Raw genomic sequence first — 14499 nt, 5'->3', positions numbered from 1 at the left:
CGATATTGGATCAATGTCTATACACGCGGTATTGGTCAATCTCTCCGTTTATGGGTCCCTGGGAGTCTTCCTACCACTCCTGTCCCAGTGATGCACCGGTCAAGCGATGCGTCACTGCCCTTGCAGGTCCTTGCATCAGTGGGACTTTGCGCTGCTTGGGCTGAGTTGCGACCCATGTTGCTCTTCCCGAGCAGCCAATCACGATTAAACGAGTAATTGAGCTACCTCCTGACACGGTGGGCAGGCTGCTCATGCTCACCTGCCCACCATATGGTGGGCAGGTAGACAGCCTGCCACCAAACCGGCTTCAGGCAAACAGCCAGACACACAGACAACGGCTAAATGCGGCGAATGGCTACTATAGGTGCTAAAGCACAAAAACAAGCTTGCTTTGGACCACATGTATCCACGCCACGCGTCATTCGGCGGCGTAAATGAAACTCAGGCTGGCACTTCGAGAAAGGGCGCGACGAATTTTAGATGCCTGCGCGACAATAGTAGCCGGTTAGGACCTACAATAGCTAGCACGATTCGTCCCACGCTGCTCGCAGCTATAGTTTCGCCAGATTTAGGCAGCAGCGCCCCAATTTTTGTAGCATGCACATGATTCACTACATTCATAGTCGAAGTTCCAAATTCCATTTCTTCCACCTCAATACTAAACACCGGATCATTGCAGTCTAGCGTAGTAATCGGTATGGCAATACGGGGATTCGGCGCTAATGATCTGTCTATGCGTGCTATGGCGACCCGCCGCATCTGGGCTTATAGAAGATTATCTGTACAACTGGCGAGACCGCCACAACAGCTACTCTGCGCTATTCGCTAAAGGATACCAAAATGAATGAACGGGATTAAAGGACTGTAGACACTCGATTTTAGTCTCACGTTTTCTTCTTTCAAACTCTGCGTTAGCCATTAGAATGCATGGATCGCCGCGTTGTATTCGCCTACAACCGTAAGTAATTTATAATTGAATTTCTTCTTGACGCTCATACGACTTCGGTTTCAGCAACCGAACGATGGCTATGACATGCAGTTGGACTTCAGGTCACTTGAGACAGGAAAAATAACACGATATAAACGCTGATACCTAGTTTTAAACCAGCCTGCTTCAAAAGCTGGAATGACAACAAACGTTGTATAGGCAGTTAAATTTGTTTTTTATTTCTCTGCCGCCCCACTTGAGCCTAAGTCTAAGCCTAAGTGAGCCTAAGTGAGCCAACGCTCGGTTGATGAAACTAAAGTTGTGAGCTTGAAGAAGAAATTGAACTATAAATTATTTAGCGGTCGTATACGAATATGACGCGGGGACTCATCTACCGGGTGTTTTTTTTTAGAAGGTCCGAAAATTTTAAAGAAAGGTAAATTCCTTTAGATTTATTTTAACCCTGGGGCTATACTGAGGGCTACGGCGGACGCCAGGTAAGAGGAAAACTACTTTAATTAGTTCGCTGATTAACTGAATACGTTAATTAACTCTTATAATTTTTATTTTAGGGGATATGTTGTATTAGCAGGATTGGAGATCGTCTTCCAAACAGTCCAGCCAAGAAAAAAAATTTTCATGAAAAAAAATTTTTGCGCGCCTTACGAAGCTAGAAAAAGTCACCCTGCTAGGCAGCTTCACACTGTCACACAGCGTCTGTGAGCGCCTGTGACGTTGTTCTCTCCGCCCTGCGCTTTGTGCCAGTGCGTTTTTGTACCAACGCGGCATTCCGTGAGGCCGCGGAGCGAAGCGAGATAAGCAGCGATAACGCAGGCCACCAGTCTGGCACGCGTGACACAAAGCGCAGGGCGGAGTGAATACGTCAGAGGCGCTCCCGCCGCTGAGTTACGGTGTGAAGATGCCTACCAGGGTGACTTTTTCGCGCTTCGTAACGTGCGTGAAAAATTTTTAATGAAAATTGTTTTTTCTCGGTTCGACTGTTTAGAGGACGATCTCCAATTCTGCGAATGCAACATACTCCCTAAAACAAAAATGAGAAAAGTTAATTAGCATATTTAGTTAATCAGCGAACTAATTAAAGCAGTTTTCCTCTTGCCTGGCGCCCTCCGTAGCCTCCAGTATAGCCCCAGTGCTAAAATAAATCTAAAGCAATTTACTTTTTTTTTTTAATTTTGGACCTCCTAAAAAAAAACACCCGGTATACTGTTGTGCAACGCATTATTAAGAAACAAGCAAGGAAAAATTAGTTATGCATAGTCCTTTAATGCAGACCCATTTCAAATCAGGATGAGCCCTCCTGGACGGCTTCCTGTCCACCGAAGCTGTCAACACGGAAGATATTGCTTGCAGCCAAAGAGGAAGCGTGCGTAGTGCGTCGAAAACAAAACCGCTGGTTTTTGCTTGCGAAGTTCATCATGTCAGCCTGGCCTGTCATAACTAAAGCAAGTTCATAATTAAACCCAGTTACAAAATCCGGTCGTATTAATCGAATGTTTTCCACGCGCACTTATCTATGTAAAAAAATTAAATGATGTGGATAACATTTTTATACCAAGGACAAGGAGTAATAACACCTTTAGTATACTGCATTTCACTGAAGAGATGCTGTTATAAAAAGCTGACGAAAGACAGGAGAAAAAGATAATCCCGCCTCCACTCATTTCGTTTCTCTTATGCTCGCTGTTTCGACTTTTCCGTGGTCAAAAGTACTTAAGCATAATTTTGTTTGTTTTTTTTTTGCTTGCTGTAAGCGACGAGAAAACTCATTTTCGAGACCTTCTAACTGATGTGCGAAAATATAACAAAACTCGAAAGTTTGAAGAACCTCATCGTTTTTTCGGATGTTTTGAATATACGGTGCTGTATAAAGGAGGCAGAAACAGCCTTGCTGTTATACAGCGAGGACTGATCAGCTCGGCGGCATAATAAGGCCTTGTTGCGCTTTAGTTCTTGTAGGCCGGAGGAAGCAAGCCCTAATATAAATTTTGAGTGTTTTTATTCTTTTGGTACCGTGCGCAATAGGGGAAAAAGGAACGAAGTCCGGCCACCTTTAATAGTGTGTAGTTCAGCTTCCTGTGCTGAAGGTTTTTCCCGCATTAGAGGAAGTGCTCCGGAAAATAATGTCGCTCCCCAGGAAGAGCAGAATCTTAAGCCGTTTTCTCTAAGCCGATGAAAAAACCTTTTTGCCTAACAAAGCAGCTAGGAATACTAAGTGCGCGTACAGTGAATTTTTGTGGGTCGTTCTTGCTTTAGAACGCGCAGGGAGATTTATTTCTAAATTTAAAGATTTTTATCTTAGTTACTACGAGATGTACGTCCCTGCAGTCTCTACAGGTGGATTTTACAGCACAACGGACATTGTGCACCTAATATAGATCCATAATTAGACGATTATTTTATTAAACTTGACCAATAAATTTTTTATTTTTAATTTAGGGGCAAGATTATATTGCAGATTAGAAAGCCGTCAATATCGAAGGTGAGCCTAGTTTTAAATTTTCTGTAACGGCAAGATGATTGGAAACATCAATGGCAAAAAAAAACGTATATAAAAGCTTGTTGAGTTGGCTTTCCGACGTTGCATCAATTTTGAAATTGTGCCGTTGCGCAAAGTATCGCAGAATATATCACATTAGCTGCTTCTACGTCATAAAATATACAAACCGCGCCCGTATTTGTTGTATTATAATTGCCAAAGGAACCATCTTATAAATATGCAATGCTGGAAAGCCACTGCGACGAGCTTTAAAATGCGTAGTTTTGGCGCTAGACGTTTGAAACCCCATTTTCGGCTGAGAAATTTTAGAAACTACGCTAACCTTCAATACTGACGGCCTTCAAAGTCGAAATCTAATCTGCCCCCTGCAAATCAAAAATAAAAAAGAGTTCATTAGTTAATTTCAGTTAAAAATCGTCTATATATGAGGCTTTAACACGTATATAATAATCGCCTTCCTGTAAAATTCCAACCTGCACAAACCACACCGATGCCTCTCTAGCACGTTTTTAAACAAAAATCTCTAAAACTTAAAATTCACATAAGTTTCGATCAGTCCCGATTTTAATACATTTTTCGCGTCAAAGCACCGCTGTGGGCAATCCTTCGCATCATCCTATCCAACCACTTATCTCCAGGGGATTTCCTAATTTTGTTACAACATCTGTGAGTTAAGGTGCAGATTGGTGGGACGTGCACTAAATGTTTCTGGAAGTGCATGGGCCGCCGTGTGCATCTAATGAACGTTGTGTGAATGCTTTCGTGGGACACTGATTATAGACATTTATAATGTTATCCATAACACGCTCTGTGAGTATCCCGTGGGTGTCCATAAATGTTTTTGTGAAATATCTCAAGTGAGAGCTCAAGGGGATAGTATTTAAGTTTTTTGAGGTAAAATATATAATAGGTGTAGTTGACCCATGTAAAATTAAACATATACGAAGATGTCTTCATCCTGCATTCTTACCAGCAAGACCCAGTTATAAATGAAATTTGAACCGAAATGAAATCTGCCTCATAAAAGTGCACCATTATATAACTAACTTTTTAAATGGGAGGAGCACCTAATTTTTTGTTTAACACATTCGTAAATTTCCCTGTGCCTAGTGCGTAAGTTAATTTATACCTTTCATATGACGATAAATGTGCTGATTTTCATACATTTTAAGAACTTCTTGTTTCTACTGCTTTCAAGACAAACTTCTAGTCAGTATAAGCAAATTATTACTGCAAGCACTGCACGTGACTGTATTGTGTCATTCCACGATTATTGCGATGCCTCTGGAAACTGAGGTCAAATAAGCTTTTTTATTAATATATCATAAAGTGTGGCATTGTACAACTTTAGTTTTTAATAAGCAGGAGCCCAGTAGTTTGTTCTCCGCTTTAACAAATCATAAATAATCATTACTAAATAAATCATTAATAAACTTTTTATGCAATGATGTGTAACGCTTTCACCTTTAATATTGAAGCGGGTAGACGACGACGACGACCAAGAGCGTGGGAAGCGTAGAAGTCGACAACGAAGTTCGGACTGTGTTCTCTGTGCCGCTCGCAGCTGTTCTTTTCTATTTGTAAATATCTGTAAATATATTCTTTCCCGCAACATATTTGGTGGAGGTGCGGCTTTCCCCTACGTCTACCGACGACGGAGCTCCGCCTTCACTCATCATGACCCAAGACGCCTCCCAGCAAACCTCAGCCCCGGCCATGACATCACTCGTTCTTTCTCCCCCTCGTGACCCTGGGACATTTTCTGGTACCGACAACACTGACGTCGACGACTGGATCAACATGTACGAGCGAGTGAGTACCTACAACCGCTGGGATCCGACCCTAATGCTCGCAAATGTAATATTCTATCTAAAAGACACCGCCAGGGTCTGGTATGAGACCCACGAAGACCATCTAACCAGCTGGGACGTGTGCAAAGAGAAACTCCGCGAATTGTTTAGACGGCCACTCGGCCGAACACTTGCCGCTAAGAAGGACCTCGCCTCCCGAGCTCAAACATCTACGGAGTCCTATGTGTCGTACATTCAAGATGTGCTGGCCCTCTGTCACAAAGTTGACGCCAACATGCCCGAGTCTGACAAAGTCGGCCACGTGTTGAAGGGAATCGCCGACGATGCCTTCAACTTGCTCGTATACAAGAGCTGCACTACAGTCGACGGAATTATTAAGGAATGTCGACGCTTCGAGGAAGCCAAAAGCAGGCGTATTAGCCAGCCGTACACACGCCTCCTCAACACGGCTGCGACTTCTTCATGTGAAGACCTGCGACACCGGGAAACTCCAGCGACCCCAGAAAATGTGACCCGCATCATCCGCCGCGAGCTCGAAGCTATGTCCCCTGCCCCCCTGCATCTACATGATGGCGACAACCGCTTGCCTACCATCTCTCTGGTACAAGCTGTCGTCCGCCAAGAGCTTGCCAACCTTGGTTTCCAGCCCGTCAGCCCTGTACGGTCTTCACCACCACCCGAAATCACTGCGATTGCTCCTGGACGACCATCGTACTTCACTCCACGTCGCCGAAACCTTAACTACTGGCAGACAACCGACGACAGACCCATTTATTTCCATTGCCACCGCATTGGCCACATCTCCCGCCACTGTCGAAATTATTGTTCCCGTCGCAGCACATACCGTCCTCTCAGCTCCCACCGCGACGACGAACAGCCCAGCCACTACACGCCCCCTCCAGCCCAGCACAGTGCTACAGTCGACGGTCAGATTCCTCGCTCCAGCCGCTCCCCGTCCCCCCTGCGTCGACAGTATCGTTCGCCCCAACGCCGTCGCTCCTCTCCTGGCCCCTACGGACGCTCGCAAGCGGAAAACTAGACGCTGCAGTGTCTGGAGGTGATGCTGCAGTACAGCCCCAGTCCCAAAATCCTCGATTAGCCCCTCGCGCGCACCATAATTTGCTCCCCATTCATGTCGATGGAGTGCCTGTGAGAGCCCTGATCGATACAGGCGCGCACGCATCCGTCATGAGTTCAGCCCTACGACGCCGCCTCCGAAAAGTACTGACCCCTGCACCCAAAGCCGTTCTCCGCGTTGCCGACGGCGGAACGCCTCATGTTGTTGGACTATGCACAGCCCGTGTGACCATATCCGGCCGCCATACATCCGTTCTGTTCTCTGTTCTGGACCAGTGCCCTCATGAAGTCATTCTTGGCCTCGACTTCCTGTCTGAGCATTCAGCCCTAATTGACTGCGCCACTAATGTTGTTCAGCTTGACCTTCCTCTTTCTGCTGAGTCGCCGTCCCCAGTTATACACCGTCCTTGTGCTGTCGACTTTGTCCGTCTACCGCCTCAAGCCGCAACTTACATTTCTTTCTCATCTGTTCCCCCTGTACCTGGTCACTACGTAGTCACTCCGGAACTTGACGTCGCCCTGACGCGCAGCATTGCGCTTCCACAAATTGTATTTACAATGTCGGCCAACCGAGCGTACCTTCCGGTCCTGAACTTTGGTTCATCCATCCAACCACTCCCGCAAGGCATCTAACTCGCCACGCTGAGCCCTGCTGCCGAATGTGTGATATCAGTGGTGGACAGCTGCTTACCTTCCACTCAGCAATGCCGGTTGCCTGCGGCCCCATCAACAGCGAACCCAACGGACGACTACGCTGACATGATCGCTTCGGACCTACCGCCGATGCAAGCTCGCGATCTTAGGTGCCTCTTATCATCTTTCCACGACATCTTCGACTTTGATAGCCGTGTTTTGGCTCGGACCTCTGTGGTGACGCATCACATAAATACCGGTGATTCCGCTCCTCCCCGCAGACGTCCGTACCGAGTGTCCAGCGCCGAACGCACCGTCATAAATCAAGAGGTGGACAAGATGCTCGCAAAAGACATCATCGAGCCCTCGTCAAGTCCTTGGGCTTCACCAGTCGTCCTGGTGAAAAAGAAGGACGGCAGCTGGCGCTTCTGCGTTGATTATCGGCACCTCAACCGCATCACGAAAAAAGATGTATATCCACTCCCAAGGATCGGTGATGCCTTAGATTGCCTCCACGGCGCCAAATATTCCTCTTCAATTGATCTTCGATCGGGGTACTGGCAAATTGCCGTTGATGAAAAGGACCGCGAGAAGACCGCCTTCGTGACGCCTGATGGCTTATACCAGTTTAATGTCATGCCGTTCGGCCTGTGTAACGCCCCGGCTACCTTCGAACGAATGATGGACTCCCTTCTTCGTGGCTTTAAATGGTCCACCTGCCTCTGTTACCTAGACGATGTTGTGGTTTTCTCGCCTACGTTTGCCACGCACCTCGAGCGCCTCTCAAATATTCTGACAGTGTTTCGTAACGCCGGACTTCAACTGAACTCATCGAAATGCAAGTTCGGTCGTCGCCAACTCACTATTCTCGGACACCTCGTTGACGCTTCTGGTGTACGCCCAGATCCCATCAAAATTCAAGCTGTGAAGGACTTTCATCTTCCAAGGTCGTCGAAAGATGTGCGCAGCTTTGTCGGCTTGTGCTCGTATTTTCGCCGTTTTATCACAGATTTCGCCGGCGTCGCTCGTCCCCTCACCGATCTTCTGAAGAAAGACACACCCTTTACCTGGGGCCCTGCTCAAGAGAACTCATTTTCATCCCTCGTCCATTTGCTGACCACTCCGCCCATCTTAGCACATTTTGACCCGTCGTCTCCCACAGAGGTTCGCACCGACGCCTCCGGATATGGCATCGGCGCCGTCCTAGCCCAAAGTCAACAGGGTCAAGATCGAGTCATCGCTTATGCCAGCCGCCTACTTTCAGCCGCAGAGCAAAATTACACCATTACTGAGCGCGAGTGTCTTGCCCTTGTCTGGGCAGTAGCTAAATTCAGACCCTACCTGTTCGGCCGTTCATTCGCTGTTGTCACTGATCACCACGCCCTCTGTTGGCTGTCTTCACTAAAAGATCCCACCGGTCGCCTTGGTCGCTGGGCATTGCGCCTCCAAGAATACTCATACTCCGTCGTGTACAAGTCAGGGCGCCATCACCAGGACGCTGACTGTTTATCCCGATACCCTCTGGAACCACTTGACCTAGAGGACGCTGAGACCCTGCCCTGCCTCTTAGCTATCTCTGATCTTGCCGATATTGCCAACAAACAGCGCCACGATTAATCTTTACGACCTATCTTTGATGGCATCCGTTCTGCAAACCGATCTCCGTCTCTGAACCTTTATGTGCTCCAGAACGGCATTTTGTATCGCCGAAACCTACGCTCCGATGGCCCTCCGCTCCTGCTCATGATACCCCAAAGTCTACGCTCTTCTGTCCTTGAAGAACTGCACGATCTGCCGACAGCCGGTCACCTTGGCGTGTCCCGCACGTACGCTCGGGTGCGGCATCGCTTCTTTTGGCCTGGTCTCTATCGTTCCGTCAAGCGTTACGTGGCCGCTTGCGACCTGTGTCAACGTCGGAAAAGGCCCTCCACTTTGCCTGCCGGTCTTCTGCAACCCATCGACATACCTCCGGAACCTTTTCACCGTGTTGGCCTCGACCTTCTTGGCCCTTTTCCGACGTCCCTCTCCGGCAACAAGTGGATCGCTGTCGCAACTGATTATACGACTCGGTACGCCATCACGCGTGCTTTGCCGTCCAGCTGCGCTACCGATGTCGCAGATTTTCTTCTGCAAGACGTCATCCTTCACCACGGCGCCCCTCGTCAACTGCTCACCGACCGCGGTCGTTATTTTCTATCCAGAGTAGTTCACGACATTCTTCGTTCGTGTGACACGCAGCACCAGCTCGCGACAGCTTACCACCCACAAACCAATGGGCTTACGGAGAGGTTCAACCGCACGCTCACCGACATGTTAGCCATGTACGTATCGCCAGACCACCGCGATTGGGACGCAGCCTTGCCTTATGTGACATTTGCATATAACTCTTCCCTTCATGACAGAACAGGCTATTCTCCTTTCTACCTTTTGTTTGGTAGGCATCCCACCTTGCCTTTGGGCACACTCATGCCGCCTTCTTCAGCCCCCACCACTGCTTACGCTCGGGACGCCATCTCCCAGGCCACGCTGGCGCGCCAAATAGCACGTAGTAGGCTCCAAGCCTCTCAAGTTTCCCAAAAGTCAGCCTACGACCGCCGTCATCAGGCCGTCGAATTTACCCCAGGATCACTCGTCCTTCTCTGGACGCCCTCTCGCAGCGTCGGTCTCTCCGAGAAGCTCCTTTCGCACTACCGTGGCCCTTACCGTGTCGTGCGCCGTGTTACCGACGTGAACTATGAAATTGCTCCCCTTGAAACCTCGCCATCGTCCTCTGGCACCACCACCGACATCGTCCACGTCTGTCGCCTTAAACCTTATCGCGACGCTCATACGTCGCCGCCCTAACGCCGAGACGGCGTTTCAGCAGCCGGGGGTCCTGAAGCGGGTAGACGACGACCACGACCAAGAGCGTGGGAAGCGTAGAAGTCGACAACGAAGTTCGGACTGTGTTCTCTGTACCGCTCGCAGCTGTTCTTTTCTATTTGTAAATATTTGTAAATATATTCTTTCCCGCAACAATATCTTCAATCCACCAATGATGACACGCGGACACATGTTCCTCTTATGGTCATTGAAATTTATTTAACATAAATCAAGAATTTGCAGAAAATAACCATTGTATGTGTGAGCATCGGTGCGAATTACTAAATTTGTGCTCTTGCATCTTCAAGTTGGGCAGTGGTCACACAGATGGAATGTTAAGCGTATGCTCGTTCGGTCCACCTTGTTCGCAGTTGCCTGACCAGCCCCGACGTCATAATCGTGCACGACGGCAAGGACCAGACGGCGAGGGTTATTGCGCAGTTCTGCAACACTCACTACTTCGTTGAGCTGCTGTCGACGGGTCCCGACATGCTGGTAGAGTTCATCAGCCGGAGCAAGTCTCCCGGCCAGGGATTCAAGGCCACCTACCACTTCGAGGAGGAACTGCACTACGCCGAAGGTGGTCCTTCGTCAGGTACGTTTCATCGACTCCGAGCCGCGTAGTCAGGGAGAAAACTCTACAGAGAGTCCATGCCTAAAACATTTACAGTTCCCACGATTGTACGGGGTGCAATTACTCATCAGAATCCACCCAGGCGCAACCATACAGTAAATGAAAGCTATACTTTTTGAAAAAGACAGGGCGTTACAAGTACACGCACGTCTTCTCGTCTCTTTTTTTTTTTACGTGCACTTGCAGGGCCGTGTCTTTTTCAAAAACGCAAACCCAACTAGCCCGGCAACATACGCTACTGAAAGCTACACACCTTTCACATCTGCTCTGCCTTGAGATATTGCCTTAAACATTGGACCAAAAGATAAATGTTGGTTAAGTAAATTTATATTAACAATTTCAAAGGACCCCATTTAATCTCTCTCCGAAACGGTGAACACGCCAGCAGCCATCTCGTGAAGTTCCCTGAGAAAATGAAAATAAGGTCATAAATTTTTCACCTTATCAACAGCCAAGTTCGCTCAGCGTAGGTCATTAGTGTAACGACGCAAGTTCTCCAGTGCCTTTTAAACTGACGCACTCCTTATTTCTTCTTGTCCAGAATTTTTATAATATATTATTCTTCTCATTCTTGACCTTGCTGTCGCGTTGAGTGGGAAGACAAGCAGCAGTGTGCTTACACGTTTGCCGGGGTTCATTTTCAGAACTTCTGCAGGCGTGGCTCTCCAGTTGTGCCTCGACTCCCCCGTCGTGGTCTCCCATTCAAAGTCTAGACAGCGCAGTAGAAACTACCGACGCGCCTTTCTACACGACGCCGGGTCCAGGTACGTGGGTGCAGGCCAGTCGGCATCCAGCAGGCCTTAATGAGCTCTACTGTAAGGCTCTGCTTTATTTGCTTGTGCTTCAGGGTTGCGAACAACAACAAAAAAACGCTTTCATGTCGGCTCAGCAAAAGATAGGATGTGAGATGTCTTTGTATGGTTTGCCAAAAGGTAATCCGAGTATATTTAAAGTGTACCCTTGACTCGAGGTAGAACCGTTAGGAATTACAGCGCTGTTGTTGGCAATAACAATAATAGACTCGTAGGAAAGGAAATCTCCACTACGCTATCAATCGGGGTGTACGCACGAACCGCTCTGTGAGGAAAGGTGAAAATGAAAACTCTGCTTTATATATATATATATATATATATATATATAGGTAAGATGTTCTATTATTGTAATGGAAGCTGTTATCTTTAATGCATACCGAGAGCAAATAAAGAAGTTGGAGAAGAGACAAAATACACATAGGTCGTGCATTAAAGAAAATCGATCACACGTTCATATGTTAAGTATTGTATAATGACAAACACTCCTCATTTGCTACGTGTCGCTTCAGGACTTTAAAACGCACATACCGTATATTAAATATGCGAAAATTTCGATTTAATTGTTAATAAAATAAAATAAACAGATATAGAGTACAATTAAGACGCATCATGTAAAATAAACAATGTGCAGTTCGTTTGAAAAGGTAACGGTGGATATTGAGCGAGAGATTGAGGGGAAAAAAAACTGATGTGAGTGACTCTCATTACGTAATCCTATAATCCCACGTGATTTTTGAGAAATTTATTGCCTAACAGATATCTTGGAAGATGAAAAACAGGAAAACAAGCATGATGACGATTCCAATTGAAGGCCATTCCAAAGTTTATACATAGTTAGGGCAGTAGTTAATTTCTTGCAGTTCGTGCACGTCTATTCGGAAGCAGAAAGTTGAGAATGAAGTGAGAAGGAACAGCCATTGTGGAGGGTTTCGGCATAGTTTTGAGCACCTCAGTCCAAAAAGCGTTCCAAACTTTCCGCATTTATACGGCTCCCGGAAACTGAACGTACGACGGGGTACCCAAAAGAAACCGAACTTATTTTTGTTTTAACTTATTTGTTCACATTTTAAGCACAGACCTTCAATCTCCTTCAAAGTATTCACCACTTGCAATGATACGCTTGTCGAATCTTTCATTCCATTTTTTAAAACATTGTTTAAATTCATCTTTTGTGATGCTTGACAGTGCCTCCGTCGTTTTTTCTTCACCTCAGCAGCATCAGCGAAACGCTTTCCATTCATCTGTCTTTTCATTCTGGGAAACAAAGAAAGTAGCACGGGGCAAGGTCGGATGGTGAGTATGAGGGTTGAGGAACAGGGGTCATGCCATTTTTGGTCCAAAATTGTCGTAGAGGCAGGGCTGCGTGAGCAGGGGCGTTGCCATGATGGAAAAATCAGTCACCCGACTGCCACAAATCAGGCCGCTTCCACCGCACACTGTTGCCCAAGCTTTTCAAAACATCCAAGTAGAAAGCCAGGTTAACTGTCTGACCTTGCGGAACAAATTCTGAATGGACGACTCCTCTCACGTCGAAAAACAAATCAGCATTGTTTTGAGGTTTGGCTTCACCTGACGAGCTTTCTTGAGGCGAGGTGAATTTGAAGTTTTCTATTGGCATGATTGTTGCTTTGATTCAGGATTTGATTCAGGAACACTTCAGTTGTCCCCATAGCATCGTCCTTGTACGGCTTTCTGAATATTTTAAGAGTTTCCGTTCCACTTTTTCCGAGCAAAAATCAGAATGTCACCGGCGCACGCTGTTCACGAAAATCAGCCATTGCAAAAACGACATTCGCACAAAACAGTCGTCACTCTAAAGCTCTGCCTAAACTAGTCTGACCTCCTTAACCGACGGCACTCGGCTTGCTGGCTCTGGAATGTTCGTTCTATGCGCTCCTAGTGGCAAAACGCGGTACCACAGAAGCTTTGCCGACCAAAAAAATTAGTTCGGATTCTTTTGGGAACCCCCTCGTACGTATACAATAAAGCCCTCTTCTTCAGTCCTTTCGTTCAGGTCCTCTTTATTACGGCGTTGCGCTCCGCAAACTTCTCCGATTATCTCGCGTTGACTGGTCGTTAATGACGCATATCATACTGGCCATTGCGCGTAGAATGAGTAACGTGCACCGTTCTCGTAAGCCATAAAATACGCTGTGCGCAGGGCCTCTTTCGTTCACAAAAAAAAAATTACAGCATCTTCTGTGGCAGAGTAGGCACTGAAGATTTCATATGTCACGAATTCCGAAATTCAGACGCTACCGAGGGGGGTTGAAAGCGTAACCTCTACATGAATTGCCGAATTCCTCAACAGGTGCTCCTGCCTTCCGGTGAGTTCGGTACCAGAGTTGAGGGAAAGGAATAGTGAAAGAGAAGGAGCTCGCGATAGTTGAGAACTTCGCGGTATTTTCTTTTTTTCGTCGCGCCCAACTCGCGAGATGTATCTCTTTACCGGCACTCGTGACATGCGCACAAAATTTGTGTTAACCTCAGGCTTTACAAGTGCGCAGCGCGCTCACAAGGACACGCATTCCTGCACTCTTTGTTTGGGTCTGCCACAATACCGCAGGATGCCGTCCACATGTCCCTCTCGCAGTGCAGGAGAGAGAGAGAGAGTAATAGAGAAAAAGAGGCAACGATTCCTTCCGGCGCTCGCAGCAGCGGCGGAAAGAATTTGCGCCGTCGGAATTCAAAGCGCAGCGCACCCGGGGCTACGAAACAACGGTGTTACGCTTTTCTTTCCGGTTCCCGAAAAAGGATAGGGCGCGTTTGCCGCTCGCGCTTCGTGCCGACACCGAACGAGAACTCACGTACGCCCTTTTCTTGCACTTTGCTCCTAATTCGTTCTGCCTTCTTCATTTATTTCTTCCCACGGCGCTCTGCTGCTTCCGTTCTTTGTTCCTTCCGAGTTTAGCGTCTGCGTTGTCCTTGTGTTTGTGTGTTTCTGCGGAGCGTGGCGTCGAGCTGTTCCGTGCCTCTTCGGCGCTACACACCACCTTTTCTCACTCACGTGCACCCTTCTCGCTGTTTGCTCTCTACGGAATCATTGTTGGATACATTTCTTCGTTCCGCCACCCGCGCCGCTAGCAGGACCCTTTGCACCCCGTGGGAAGAAAAAGCAGATTTATGAGAGACGGAACAAGGCAGCAGCTCTCTCGGAGGAGCGGGCGTGCGTCCTGGGCGAAGGCTCGGAAGGTCGCGCCCAAGGAGCGCCGAGAGAAAACTCA

The 14499-nt window shown here is 47.5% G+C and overlaps 1 protein-coding gene across 1 annotated transcript in view; it reads left to right on the top strand.

The window, feature by feature from the left end:
• Nucleotides 1–14499, top strand: part of LOC149359011 (suppressor of lurcher protein 1-like) — a 131786-nt gene that overhangs the window by 73328 nt on the left and 43959 nt on the right. The window contains exons 7-8 of the mRNA XM_089568967.1: nt 10201–10424; nt 11108–11227. Coding sequence (XP_089425093.1) covers nt 10201–10424; nt 11108–11227 — 344 coding nt within the window. The remainder of the gene's footprint in view (nt 1–10200; nt 10425–11107; nt 11228–14499) is intronic.

The sequence above is a fragment of the Amblyomma mixtum genome, chromosome 2 (genome assembly GCF_055824585.1).
Source record: "Amblyomma mixtum isolate Tamu chromosome 2, ASM5582458v1, whole genome shotgun sequence".
Taxonomy (NCBI): Eukaryota; Metazoa; Arthropoda; class Arachnida; order Ixodida; family Ixodidae; genus Amblyomma; species Amblyomma mixtum.
This window is presented reverse-complemented; position numbering and strand designations above follow the sequence as displayed.